We start from the raw sequence: 14,943 nt of genomic DNA, 5'->3' as shown, positions 1-14,943 counted from the left end.
CCAGTTTCAGCAGGATCAACCAATTCTGTTGCTTCAGCTGGTAGATCAGATCAGTATAGATGTGACAGACAAAAAAAGCAAAAAATATTTGAAAAAAGTAATCAATAACTTTGGTAAATTCAGTGCAGGTATATTTCAATACAAATCAATTTAAACATCAATGCAGGTAATGGAAAGGAAAAAACATTATTTTATGCCTCTGCTCGAATGTCCTGTTTTTCTTTTGTTGCCCATTGTGAGGCAGTAAAAATAAGGATCAACAAGTGTAGGTAAGACCTGTTTAATGAACTAACTGTAACTAACTTTAGATGTATCAAGTTAGTTCAATAAAAGGCAATCACAGCTTATTTCTAGACCCTTATTTCTACATAGTCAAGTGGACTAACACAGTAACCTCAACACGTTAGACAATAGCGAGAAATCAATATTATTTATAAATGTATAAAGAATTAACTGTAGCATGTTCTAATTACACAGATTCCAAGTCACTTGAAAAGCAGCAGTCTCTGTAAAAACATTTCAAGGGAACAACCCACTCAAAAGCAAACACCATGCAATCAGCGTTATTAAAAAAAAAAAAAAAAGAAAGAAAGAAAAAACGTACCATTACAATCGGAAAAATATCACTGAAAACGACGTCTGTAACTCAACAGGAGATGCAAAGAGCTGCGCGTCATGCAGGAACGAGTTTTATGAATAACCCAAAAACCCTGCAACTGCAAGACCCTCAGCTCGCCACCAGAGGCCAGCCTCGAGCTTCAGATGCAGCACCGAGCTCGAGAGGGGTAGAGCCGGAGCGCGTCCGGAGGCGGAACCTGTGGAAGGAGTAGGGGGCCAGGCTGTTGATCAATTGGGAAAAGGGCTGGGGGCATAGTAGAGAAGAGCGGGCATGAAGGAGGGCTTGATGGGCAAGAAGCTGAGCTGTTATTGGCGGGTGCGAGAGCCGAGAACGGAGTTGGTCCGTTATTGGCGGATACGAGAGTCAGGGGTGGAGGGGGGGCGGGAACTTGGGCCGTTATTGGCGGATGTGAGGGTCGGGGGCGGAGCCTGGAGGGGTTTGGCCTGGACCGTTATTGGCGGGTGTGAGAGCTGGGGGGGGGGGGGCGAGAAGCTCGGACGTTATTGGTGGGTATGGGAGCCGGGGGCGGGCCTGGTTTTGGCAGATAAACCTCGGTAGAAGGGCGAAGGGAGTTTTATTCGCGCGATTTGGAGAAGTTTTAACTATGGCAGATAAGAGCCAGGGGCATGGTACATCGCGAAGAGTCGTCGAAAGTAAGCTGGGGATGGGACTATAATAATTTAGGGACGGGGTAGTGAGCTGCCTTGGGTGGCCATTGGGAGAGGAAGAAGGATAGGGCTGGGGAGGGGGAGAGACCATAATACTCCGAGGGAGAAGGGGATAACAAAGGGCAGGAAGAACTGTACAGCTGGGGTTACAAGAAGCGTAAGAAGGGGAGAGCTGGATTAGTAATATCCTAGAAGTGAGGGGGGGGGCATGTCTGGTAGTAAATAACAGGGAGGGAGTCCAGGGCTTTCCTGGAATCCACGCCGTACTCTAAATGCCTGAGCTCAGACAACAGAGCAGATATTACTGGGGTCGGGATCAAATACAGTGCTATTCCTGAATTTGGTTAGTCATTGGGGGTTTATGGTCATTAACGGGAAATCATAATCCTGGCAGAGGAATAGGGAGTATTTCGGGCCTTCATGTATTTCTATTGCATGCAGCAGGTATGTTAATGCTAAGGATTGTCTTTGATCCTACTCTTGTTGCTCCCCCTCTTGGTAACCAGTGTTTTTTAAAATGTGGCCACCAGTAGAATTTTGTGAATATAAGTAGCTGGCTAATGTCAAAACGACTACCAGAGAGTGTTGGTGGTTGCATGCTAAGGCCACCAGAATTTTCTTGTGAGAATCCTGGTGTGGGCTGATTTGGAAGAAGTGGGTGTGTTGAATTTGCCTCCTCTTTCAGTCATTAGCCTGTTGCTGTAAGGTGGCACAATTTGGATGGTTTAAATGGATTCTTGCTCTTTTGAATCCTCTAAGGCCCCTTCCTGTTAGTGCAGAGAGGGATCGTTGGATTATATCTTTAAAATATTGGTCTGAATTGAGGTTCCCTACAGGGCTGTCTAACTCCAATTCGTAATGGTTGAAAGCTAGTCTGGTTTTCAGGATACTCATCATGAATATGTATAGTTAAAGCAGTGTATGCAAACACTGCTTGCATGTTTATGAAGAATGGTATAAAAGATAAGCATTTTTGCAGCCCTTGAGCAGTTGGACATCCCTGCTCGGCTGCTCCTTGTGATTCTAGTGATGGGCAGGTTCTCGGATTTTCAGGGTCAGAATTTTGGCCGATTTTGCTCACAGCTCCTCGTACTGGGGCTGAGACGAGTACCGTGTATCTTTCCACAGCCTCTCGAGCAGACCGACAGCCTTAAAAGCAATATATAACGTGCCCCTGTGTACGGATGGTGATTATGGCAGGAAATGGTAGTGGATTATCCTGTGTTTTGCTTGGTATCTTGGTGTCAGAGCTATCTCATCTCCAACAACAAAACCCCACCCTGTTCTATAAACAGGCTCATTTATAAATGTAACTTTTTTTTCATTTATATTTATCAGTACAGAAAAATAACTAACTTGACACGTTCTGTTCTAGCTCAGCTAGAATGAAAAACCTATTTTGAAACATTCACTTCCAGTTAGGAATATTTTTTTTCTGAATTTAAAATGTGTGTTCAGTTTAGCAGATTGATGACCCTAAAAAGGAAGGGGGTGGGGGGGTGGAGAGGGCTATGAACAGAGTTAATATAGTGGGTAAATCTGTTAGTTCATAGCAATTGTATAAGAGCTGTTTGTGCCAAGAATGATAGTAACCTAGTACAACAGAAAAGTCAACTGGCCCATCCGGTCTACCCATTTACGGTTAAAATGACAGAAGTCGGATGGCACCTTTATAGACTAACCAGTTTATTGAAGTATAAGCTTCCCAGGACAGGGTCCACTTTGTCAAATGCTGCATGCTTCAATAAATTAGCTAGTCTATAACCAGGGTGGGCAGTTCCAGTCCTTGAGGGATGCAAGCCAGGTGTGTTTTCAGGATATCTCTAATATGCATGAAGTAGATTTGCATACAACTGAGGCAGTGTGCATGCAAATCTCTCATGCATGTTCATTAGTGATATCCTAAAAACCCGACTGGTTTGCAGTACTCAAGGACTGGAATTGCCCATCCCTAGTCTATAAGGTGCCACCCAACTCCTGCTATTTTTTTGGTACACCAGACTAACACTGCTATCCTTATGAAGATTTTTTTTCTTAAGGTTAAGGCTGTGTCCCAATTGCCAGCCACAAACCTTTGACCACTTGTACTTGTACTTATGCAAGTCAACTTTCATTGTCTTCCTGTTTTCGTTCTCTACCATTTCAGGCAATTGAATAAAACAGTTTCTAACTTTCAAACCAATATTTCCCCACCATTGTTCTCCCACCCTCCACCGACCAACAAGCCCTGCAATGATCCAAGCAGTGACCAAACTAAATTAGGTCATTGCCTAAACATCCTGGCTGCCTAGGTCCCTATGCCTTTGTCTGAAAGTATCCAGCTACCCAGGGCTGGCACGTCCATTAGGTGAACTTTGGCAGTCACCTAGGGTGCCAAGCCGTAGGGGGTGCCAAAGAGCAGCCACGTGGTGCCGCAAGCGGGGCCTATCCCACTCGCGGCAAACAGAAATAGAGACTGTGTGTTTCTCAGCGAGCTGCTCGTGGCCCTGAGAAGCACAGTGTTGCGCCCACCCCCCTCCCTACCTGTTTCGGCGCCGACTGTTTCTATTTCTCTTTGCCACGAGCAGCCATGTGGTCCCGCTTGCGGGACCACATGGCTGCTCTTCAACACCCCCTACAGCTTGGCGCCTTGAGAAGCACACAGTCGGCACTGAAATAGGGGGGGGCGTGACCGGGGAGGAGGGGTGGCAGCGCAAGGGTCGCCTAGGGCACCCAATACCCTTGCACCGGCCCTGCAGCTACCAACAGCACTCATTTGGTTTCTGAGGACTTGTGGCCTGCTGGTACCAAGCTGGGTGTCCCATGGTCTGCTATGTAACCAAGTTTACTCAACCTGTCAACTCTGTTCCTTCCATAGCTGACCCAGGTATGTCCAGGTTCCATTCCAAGTGCTGTTTTTTCCCCTGCCTCCACTGGTAGGCTTTGTCTTTCTCTTTGATTCTTAAAGTTCTATTTGCATTTCAGCATCCAGGCTGCCTTCCATTTGTTGCAACCAAAATAAGTATGGCCTTTGTCCAAAAAAAAATCCATTCTCCCCACTTTCCTCTGTGTTTGAGTTTTAACCATAGGCTTTCCTTGCAGATTACCTTAGCCTCTTCTGAAGCCTTATGCAGTTGTACTGCTGCTTGTAGGGTTGTAACCCTTGTTAGTGTTACTCATGTGGCGTGCTGCCCAGAGAACCATCTTGGGGCTCTGGTAGACCATGGGCAGAAGCTTCATTACTTTTGCCCTCAGCAACCACCTCTAAAGGAGAAGTTCTAGAAACTTCTCTCAACTTCATTCTCCCTTCTCTTCAACCAGGAGATTGGTGCTATCTTCGTTTCCAGGTGAACTACCAATATTTCCAGTACAGGTTCTTCCAGTCGGCCGGGCTTCGACCCAAAGGTTTTTTAACCAGATGCATGGCAGTGTCGAGGGCACCTCTTCGTCATCAGCAGTTGCAAAGCTTTCCCTGTCTTAATGATTGGTCCCTAGTGGCATCCGATCCAACAAGACTAACAGATAATCTTCTCCATATTATTTCTTGCCTTGACAATTTGGACTCCTGTTCAACTCCGGTGAGTTAAAGTGGAGCACACGCAGACTGGCAGTTCATAAAAACACAGTAGCGCTCTTCCCACTGTCTAAAACTCTACTTCGCAGTGCGACAAGGTGGCAGCCGCTTGCCTGGTGCAATGCACATGCTTAAGTATGCTCCGCCTACAGTGGGGCTTCAAAAATAAATGAACTCAATATCTACATCCATTGTCTACACCCATTTCCTTGACCAACAACATAGCAAGGAACCTGCAATTATGACTGCTCTCACGCGTACTATCGATGGGTTCCTCTCTGAGCCCTTCGACCTCAAATAAGACTCACCACAGCTGTATCCCCCAGACAAGGGAGAGCTCATCGGGGCGCATGACGCACACAGGACCTATGATCTACATGCAAGCACGCACTACATAATCTACCTTTGAGATCCCAAATCATTTTTCAAAAAAAAAGGGATTACCAGCAATGAAAAGCACTTGTGGTGCACAAAGACAACCAGGTAACCATGTACCATCTAATCACATGGAAAATATCCACGTCATGAACCTCTGCAAAGAAGTGTTTTTTTTGGTTTTTTTTCAATTGCCGGAGTGGGCTCACCACAGATCCACTCATTGCAGGCTTCTTATCTGCCAGTAATCTCCAGTTCTAGAGCAGACAAGCTCACAGGAATTCTTCGACCACATGCATGGGAACTCCATTCGCACTTAGCTCATGCACCTTTTCGCAGGGGGGAGGATCCCCACACACTTGATCTGTTGCAACAGGAAACTAGAGAACTTTGTTTGGATATAAATAAAATTATTTCATTATTGACGTTTAAATGTATTAAACTTAGGAATTTTACTTCCTGCTTATTCTGTTTCATTGTAAACCGGTTTGATATGCATTTTAAGCAGGAAAATCGGTATAAAAAACTAAAAATAAATATCTACCAAAGATGTTCTCCAGTTTCCACATTAATCACACTATCACCCACATTCCATCCAAAACCTCATCCTAATGTTGATGAGAACACATTACATACCTGGAGGGCAAATGTGCCCTAATGTACTATAGAAAGACACATGCGTTCGCCTAGCCGACCTTCTCAACTGCTTCTGTCATTTCATCCAAATGCACAGGAGTGTCCTCTGACAAAAAGAACTTTATCCACATGGCTATCCAACTATATCCAGTGTTGTTGTGAGCACGGGTTGATGATTCTACCTGCTACAACTCCGGCGCATCCAGTGCTGGCAATGGCAGCCTCTGTCGCCTCTTTACGTCAAGTGCCTATCATAGCCACCTGTAAAGCAGCAACATGATCGTCGCTTCACACATTCACATCCCACTATTGTTAAATAAAGAAGGCAAGAGCCTGAGAAAATAAAAACCAACGAGAGGCGCGACGTCCACAATCGGGAGACCCGCCCCCCGACGTCATCACCTCAACTGCCGGACTGTTAACTGAGACGCGATCACCAAGCGTCGTGTGCCGAAGGGGCGCGACAAAGGGGTGCACCCCTTTGTCTAGCCCTAATAAGCACTACAAACCTTAAAAAAAAACAACTTTCCTTCCAAACTACACAAGAAATGACAAACCCTCAACCCCCTGACTACAGCAAGAACCACAGAAATGACCTGAACTTAGATAATAACCAGAATGACACAAACAGGAAAACAAAGAAAAACCACAAATACCAACACTCTACCTAAACATACAACAGCTACTTAGCACCATCATTCCTGCTATTTAACGCACAATCCATAATAAAGAAAATACCCATCAACGACCTACTTCAAGATGACAAGCCGGACTTCATAGCAAACATGGATAAAAAAACAGACACAGTACTAATCAACCAAATCAACAACCCTTTCTACAGAACTTTCTCAATCACCAGACCAAAAAAGAAAGGTGGAGGCCTAATTCTACTCATCAAAAAAACCTAAAGATGAAATTACTCCCAACTAACTACACCCCACTGGAAATTGCACTATTTGACTCACCAAAACTACAAATCTGTCTGATATACTGCCCACCACTTATTGAATTCTTCTTGACCAAAATAACTATCAACAAACCCATAATCATCTTAGGTGACTTCAACATACATATCGATACCATCCCTCACTCCCCCACATGTTCCTCAATCATTGGCACGCTCTCATCATTTGGCCTTAGTCAAATCATCAGTGGCCCAACGCACAAAGCAGGTCACACACTTGACCTCGTCTTCATAAATACTGACATATGGACTAACCACCAAACAAAGATCACGAAGATACCCTGGTCGGACCACTCTATAATCCACGCTAATTTATATTCAAACGTAAATTTAGTACAATAAAAAACCCACCTAAATCCTTCTCATACCGACCACCTTCAAGAAAATTTACAAACAGAAATAACAAACATAGACCTATCAAATGCAGAGAATGCAACTTTGTCCTGGCTCACCATCACTAAAACAGTAGCATATAAGATAAACCCCATGATAAAGAAAACAATAAGAAACCCAAAACATCAGAACTAATGGTACAATGACAACATCAGATCAGCCAAACGTGAACTCAGGAAAAAAAGAGAAAACATGGAGGAACAACAATAAAACAACCACATTACTTAACACATACATAGCACAACTAGCAGAATACAAAACACTCATCCACAAAGCAAACCCAAAGATGCTTTTCAATATCATAAAAAGCCTAATCAAATCATTCAATGATGACCAGTTATCATCAACATCCAAGATCACAAGTAATGACTTCGCAGATTTCTTTAACGAAAAAAATAAAAAACCTCATAAATAACAACCTCATCAACAACTCACAAGACTAGAAAATACAGAACTTTCAAACATCAAGTTGGCCCAACTTTGAGACAGCATCATCACTGGAAATCCAAACGATCATAAAAAAAATGAACCCAGCTAAACACCCTATTGATTCCATTCCCATAACGACGATCAAAAATATCGAGCCATCAATAACTAAAATGCTAAACCTATCCCTCACTGAAGGAAACTACCGAGAATGCCTAAAATCAGCAATTATCAAACCCAAACTGAAAAAGAACAACCTTGATCCAGAAAACCCACTGAACTACCTAAAACGGAAAATGTCATAATGCCTCTGTATCGCTTCATGGTGAGACCGCACCTTGAATACTGTGGGCAGTTCTGGTCGCCGCATCTCAAAAAAGATATAGTTGCGATGGCGAAGGTACGGAGAAGGGCAACCAAAATGTTAAAGGGGATGGAACAGCTCCCCTATGAGGAAATGCTGAAGAGGTTAGGGCTGTTCAGCTTGGAGAAGAGACGGCTGAGGGGGGATATGATAGAGGTCTTTAAGATCATGCGAGGTCTTGAACGGGTAGATGTGAATTGGTTATTTACACTTTCGAATAATAGAAGGACTAGGGGGCATTCCATGAAGTTAGCAAGTAACACATTTAAGACTAATCGGAGAAAATTCTTTTTCACTCAATGCACAGTAAAGCTTTGGAATTTGTTGCCAGAGGATGTGGTTAGTGCAGTTAGTGTAGCTGGGTTCAAAAAAGGTTTGGATAAGTTCTTGGAGGAGAAGTCCATTAACGGCTATTAATCAAGTTTACTTAGGGAATAGCCACTGCTGTTAATTGCATCAGTAGCATGGGATCTTAGTGTTTGGGTAATTTCCAGGTTCTTGTGGCCTGGTTTGGCCTCTGTTGGAAACAGAATGCTGGGCTTGATGGACCCTTGGTCTGACCCAGCATGGCAATTTCTTCTGTTCTTAAACCTACCCTTCATTGCCAAAATTATTGAGAAAATCATCCACTCCTGTCTCAGTGACCACCTTGAAGAAAACAACATCCCACTACCCACGCAATTTGGCTTCAGGAAACAACTGAACACGGAGACACTACTACTATCATTAAACGACACCGTACTCAAAGATTTCGAAAACAGCCACAGCTATCTTCTAGTCCTACTCGACCTATCAGCAGCTTTTGACACTGTAAACCACTCTTATCATGATTAAACAGCTATCAGAAATTGGTGCAAAAGAAAAATCCCTACAATGGTTCACATCATATCTATCACAAAGAACCTACCAAGTGTGGATCAACGATACCCTTTCAAAAAAAATAAACCTAGACACCGGAGTCCCTCAAGGCTCCGCTCTATCAGCGACACTCTTCAACATTTATCTGCTTCCGATATGCCACTTCCTCTCAAACCTTAATCTGACCCACTTCATATATGCAGATGACATACAAATATTAATCCCAATAAACAACTCGTTGGAAGACACCTACAAAAAAACAGCCACTTAACTAAACAAAATAAAGCAACTACTAACCAACATGAAATTCATCCTAAACTTCGATAAGACTGAAATAATCATACTGGATAGAACACTCCTCAACTGCCACCACTCAACCTAATGAACCGAAAAGTGGCTATCTCTCTGGTAAATCATGCATGCAACCTGGGAGTTATAATTGACAAGGAACCTTCCTTCAATAAACACATCACAACTAAAATTAGAGATGGATATCACAAACTCCTAACACAACGTCAATTAAAACCTTTCCTCTCCCCCAACAACTTCTGATCAGTCCTTCAACTACTCATCTTCTCCAACCTGGATTACTGTAACTCCCTACTATTCAACTTACCTCTTAACACCATCCGACCACGTTAAATCCTACAAAACGCAGCTGCAAGAATACTCACTGGATCTAAAAAAACATGATCACATTACTCCTACACTTTTATCACTACACTGGCTCCCAATAAAATTTAGGATAGAATACAAAATACTATCCATACTACATAAAATAATATATGAAAAACAAACAAACTGGCTAAGTTCATCCATAAAATTGCATGCTCCAAACAAACCTCAGATCAGCAAATAAAGGACTATTAAAGATCCCACCTGCTCGGTCTAAACAACTCACCCTCAACTCAAAAGAGCAATTTCACTAGGAAGCCCTAAACTCTGGAACACCCTCCCAATCGAACTCAGAACACAAGAAAATTTAAAAACTTTCAAAAAAGAGCTAAAAACATGGATGTTTACCAAAGCCTACCAACTCACCCAATGACTTTAAAACACCACTCCCCTCCTTTTAACACTAGGCAAACTGGTGGACCCAATACAAGATGAGATTATAACTCAGATTCGAAATATGTATCGATTTAACCTACAAACTAAGTTTTATAAAAATATTTCCTCTGTTAGCAACCATACGATCCTTTGGGAAAGCTGTTAAACATCGAAACTTTGTAAACCGTTGATGGCGAAACCGAACGACGGTATTTAAAACTTGATAAATAAACGGTGATTAATGCCCTAGTGGGGCGGACTATCCTACTGAAGTGCACAGGTTCCATTTCATTACAGCCTTCATGGGAACTGTCCGCTATGTATTTACCGTATTGAGCAAAAAAAAAAAGAAAGTAAAAACGTAACTATCTTACCTGCTCAATGTCAGCTGGGGATTCCCATACAGCATGGCTAATTCATGCTGCTTATCTACGTGAAAAGAGCAAGTTTGCTTACCGTAAACGGTGTTTTCTGTAGATAGTAGATGAATTAGCCATGCTGACCTGCCCGCCTCCCCGGACAGTTCTAGCATACCTAACTAACGCTTTGATACTGAGATACCTGAGGTGATCCTGCCAGGATATAGCTGGGAGGGAGTACCTGGCTAAAAGTCTGTAATAGACTTTGAGAGCCCTGCCACTTAGTGGCACGGAGGACGTACCCATACAGCATGGCTAATTCATCTGCTATCTACGGAAAACACAGTTTACGGTAAGCAAACTTGCTCATCCTGGGCTGACATAAAGCAGATAAATTGATTGAGAAATCAGTGTGTGAAAGCAAATCTGCATTAGGACAAATGGCATTCATGTTTCAACCCAGATATATGCCTACTAGCAGTAAAAGCTCATTCCAAGGATGGGAAAATACTATGTCATGTAGGACATGCATAAATTGAGATGTGTGGTAGTGGAGAGCATGCACTGAGCTTGGGTGTACTGTGTAGGGTCCTTTCGTTTTCGATTTAAACAAGTTTTTCAACCATAAATTCCCAAACTTTTCCAAAAGTGATAATTGATTAAAACAGATTTTCACCCTAATTTTAGACTGATTTAAAGAGCAGCTCCAGTGCTGCAAATGCAGTGTCTCAAGGCTTCTAGCAACTGCTGGAAATCAATGTGGGCCAAAGCACCTGCAGAAATTCAAGTCCTACCCCCCACCAGTGAAAGCACTCGCTCTCCAGTGTCGCTGATATGGCACTGAAGATTGAGCATCTGCCCCCCCCCCCCCCCCCAGCAGCCAAAGTGCCAGCTGCTTGGTGCTGCCAATGCAGCATTTGAAGTGGGCTATGCCTACCAGAAGCACTTCCCGGCAGGCGGCATGGCTCTGCCCAAAAGCAGCAATGCAGTGCTGCAAATTGAGGGAGCCTCAGTAAGCAAGCTGCCCAAGGAAAGAGAAATGGAGCCACTGCTAGTACGGAGGAAACTGTTGCAATGGAAAGAGGAGGAAGAGAGGAAGTTTTTAGGGTTGTGGGGAGAGAGGGGGATGAACTAGGGGATGGGAGTAGACGAGGGATGCCGCTGAGTGGGGAAAATTAGCTTAACGTTGTTTTGTTGTACCAGTTTCTGTCCACTAAAATAAACGCAGATATCTACCCAAAAGTCCCATTTTTTCCACTGACTCTCCTACTTTTTGTTCTTGTCAGAATAAACCCTGAAATTCAGGGAAAACTTTAAATAAAAACCCAATAATGAAGATCCCTTTCTGTGTGGTAGTAGAGTGTTTTCAACAAGTCCGAGATGGGTGGATCTAGAAAGAGCAGAGCTCCGTTTCCATAGGTGGGTGGTAGAGTGGATTGGACAATCGGAGAAGAGCAGAGCTTGAGAGTACAGGGAGGGAGAGGGGTGGAGCTCAATTTGCATATTTTCATTGCAGGCGCATGGCAGTCTTCCTGTTTGTTATACGTTTGATAAGTAACCAAAGCCATGCACAGTGGCTGTTTATTTTAATCCAACATTGCTATCTGTGCCAAACAGACACTAACCTCAGTCTATGAATGGCAACAAAAAAAAAATGTTTTGGCCACCTTTTTAAGAATGCCCTGGAACAGGGGTCGGGAACCCATGGCTCGCGAGCCAGATATGGCTCTTTTGAGGGCTGCATCTGGCTCGCAGACACGTGTCGCCATACTTCGCGGTTCCCCGCTGACCCAGCTGCTCCCCGGTCCTCCGCCGCCCGGGCTTAAAATGCTGTCAGCCCGGGCGGAACGCGGCAGGACAGCTGGAGTCAGCGGCACCGGCGTGCTCTCTTCTCCTCCCCCCCCCCCCCCCCCGCGGCCCGGAAGAGGAAGTGGAGAGCATCGGGTGCCTGCGCGGGAAGAAGAGACCACACTAGCGTGGTCTCTTCTTCCGCGCAGGCACCCGATGCTCACTTCCTCTTCCGGGCCGCGGGGGGGAGGAGAAGAGAGCACGCCGACTGGAGTCATCCGGGTGCCTGCGCGGGAGTCATCGGGTGTCAGCCGGGTGCCAGCGCTGGAGTCATCGGGTGCCTGCGCGGGAAGAAGACTGCAGCGCGGCTCGGAGGAAAATGAAAATCTTCAACCGCGGCCGATGGGACTCCCCTTCGCCTCCGCGAGGGCTGAAAATGAAGGAGGTTAGCGTTGGGAGGAGGCTGCTGCTGCCGCGAGTTCCCGGGGGGGGGAGAGAGAGTGAATGAGCGAGCAAGCATGTGTGTTTGAGATCCTGTGTGTGTGAGTGAGAGATTGCATGTATGTGAATGATTGAGAGCCTGTATATGTGAAAGAGAGTATGTCTGTGATTGAGATCCTGCCTGTGAGAGAGAGAGCATGAATGTAAGTTTACCATTGGGAACCTGTATGTGTAAGTTTGTAATTGAAAACCTGTTTGTTTGAAAGAGTATGTGTGTATGATTGAGATCCTTTGTGTGTGAGAGAGATCATGTGTATGTATGATTAAGAGCCTGTGTGTATAAGTAAGAGAGAGATCATGTGTGTCTGTGTCTGATTGACAGCTGGTTTAGGTGATGGAGCATGTGAGTATGTGATTGAGAACCTGTGTTTAAATGAGAGAGAGAGACCATGTGTGTCTGTGTGTGATTGAGAGCTGATTTAGGTGAGGGAGCATGTGAGTATGTGATTGAGAGCCTGTGTGTAAATGAGAGAAAGAGAGGACATGTTTGTAAGCATGTGAATGAGAGTCTGTGTGTGAGAGAAAAAGACAGCATGTATTTATGTGATTGAAAGCCTGTGTGTGTGTAAGCGTGAAAAGATAGACAGCATGTGTGTAAATGTGTAATTAAGAGCCTATATAAGTGAGAGAGAAAAAACATTTGTATATGTGAGTGACTGAGAGCATGTGTGTATAGGTGTGTCATTGAGAGCCAGTGTGAGAGAGAGCGCTGGTATGTGACTGAGAGAGGAGAAAGTTCCAAGCAAACCACCCCACCTCCTGCTAATTCAGAACAATCTCAGGACACCTGGATATCAAACGTTCCCAGGTATGCAGAGCAAAAAAATTTTTGTATCCTTATTATTTTTCATTACTGGATCTTTGTGTCTGCTATTTTGAAATATTTTGTTGGTATCTGGAAATGTTTTATATGAGTTTTTAATTATTGGATATTCCACTCATCAGCTGTTTCGAAATATGTTCTTTTTGTTAGTACAGTTTTACTGCTGATGATTTTATATTTCTTGATTTGTTTTATAAGGATGTGTGATGTTTCTTTTTTCCTTTGTTACACTGCATACAGAGACTCTGGCTTGTTGCAGTTTCCAATTCAGTTTTTGTCTGCATGCTTCTTGTTATGCGTTTTGGTCTCTTTATTCTATGTTAGGTGAGGGACAGCACGTGATTCAGGTGAGGTTTTCTGCTGGCGTGTAGTTTCTGTGTAGGACTCTATAGCAGCCTGACTTGGTCCATTTTCCTAATAGGAGATGTATTGGTGTCTTAAGGCCTGGTGTAATATTTTCAGAGACTTATTGTACTTTAAAAGTGTGATCTTACATAAAATGCACACATTTACTTGTATTTAGTTTTAAACATATTGTATGGCTCTCATGGAATTACATTTTAAAATATGTGGCGTTTATGGCTCTCTCAGCCAAAAAGGTTCCTGACCCCTGCCCTGGAATAAGCTTCCATACAGCAAATTGGATGGAAAGCCAAAAGATCATCCATGTAGAAGAGGAGCAGTTAGCATCAAGGGCATTTTGACTCAACATTAAATAGATGTAGAAGCATACCAAGGAAATGGGAAATTCTGAGAGCAGATGCATGCTGATTGGTTGGAGGAAATGTTCAGTCTTCTGAATTGCAGATATCTATTATTCCTTGCCCTATGAAATATTTCCATACTCCCAAATGTCTACAGCAGCAGGGCAACTGCCTGTTTTTGATAGGATCCAAGCTGAAGGTGAGAGCGTCTTGCGGCATGGCTGGAGCAGATGTATGCTGATACCCACTGACAAGGGTACCTGGAACTGGACAATTAACCAGCACAATCTGTATTTTCCAACGAAGAATATTCAGGATCAGTGATCCATACAAGTGGCTTCACAAAAGTGTTGCACTTGGATTTGGAATGGGCTTTTCAGGACTTCTTGTAGGAGGCTGGGAGAGTGCACGTGACTAGGGTGCAAGATGCTGAGCGTGCACACAAAGAAAGCAGGCATGACAAGTTGAGAATATTCGTAACTTAGCCAAGTAGGGTTGCTCTCCCAAATAAACTGCAGAAACCTGACCCGATTTGTCAGTCTGGGGATTTATTTTCGGATGTTAGTGAAATCGCAGGAGGTTGATCTGCACACCTTACACCCATGAGACACTGCCATAGCAATTTAAGGATTAGTATTGCTGGATTCACAGAAGGAATAGACATTTTCTGAAAGATAAATCAGCCCGGGGCTACTTAACATATTTGGAACTCAAGGAAACTTGTGTAACTGATCTCCGAATAGACTAATATGAGCCTGACAACCGAATGACAGTTCTACATGTGCTTCTTGCCACTGTCATGGAGAGGATGCTGGCATAGATGGACCTGAACCAGCTTGGGCAGAGCTTCTCTTAGGAGTTT

General features: G+C 43.9%; 2 protein-coding genes across 5 annotated transcripts in view; one reads left to right on the top strand and one right to left on the bottom strand.

The window, feature by feature from the left end:
* The window catches only part of DAB2IP (DAB2 interacting protein), a 1,007,890-nt gene extending 1,007,065 nt beyond the window's left edge, over positions 1-825 (bottom strand). For 2 of the 4 annotated variants that reach the window (XM_029614455.1, XM_029614462.1), the window contains exon 1: positions 605-825. Coding sequence is in view for 1 of the 4 variants with exons in the window: in XM_029614462.1 (XP_029470322.1) it covers positions 605-607 (3 nt within the window). In the remaining 3 variants the exon portion in view is untranslated. The remainder of the gene's footprint in view (positions 1-604) is intronic. The other 2 variants (XM_029614458.1, XM_029614459.1) reach the window with 1 other exon arrangement.
* Positions 826-1,156: 331 nt separating this feature from the next.
* Positions 1,157-14,943, top strand: part of STOM (stomatin) — a 51,803-nt gene continuing 38,016 nt past the window's right edge. Inside the window, exon 1 of the mRNA XM_029611688.1 lies at positions 1,157-1,272. Coding sequence (XP_029467548.1) covers positions 1,224-1,272 — 49 coding nt within the window. The 5' untranslated portion in view covers positions 1,157-1,223. The remainder of the gene's footprint in view (positions 1,273-14,943) is intronic.

Source organism: Rhinatrema bivittatum, chromosome 8, assembly GCF_901001135.1.
Source record: "Rhinatrema bivittatum chromosome 8, aRhiBiv1.1, whole genome shotgun sequence".
NCBI lineage: Eukaryota > Metazoa > Chordata > Amphibia > Gymnophiona > Rhinatrematidae > Rhinatrema > Rhinatrema bivittatum.
The sequence above is the reverse complement of the archived record's forward strand: the minus strand, read 5'-3'. Positions and strand labels throughout refer to the sequence as shown.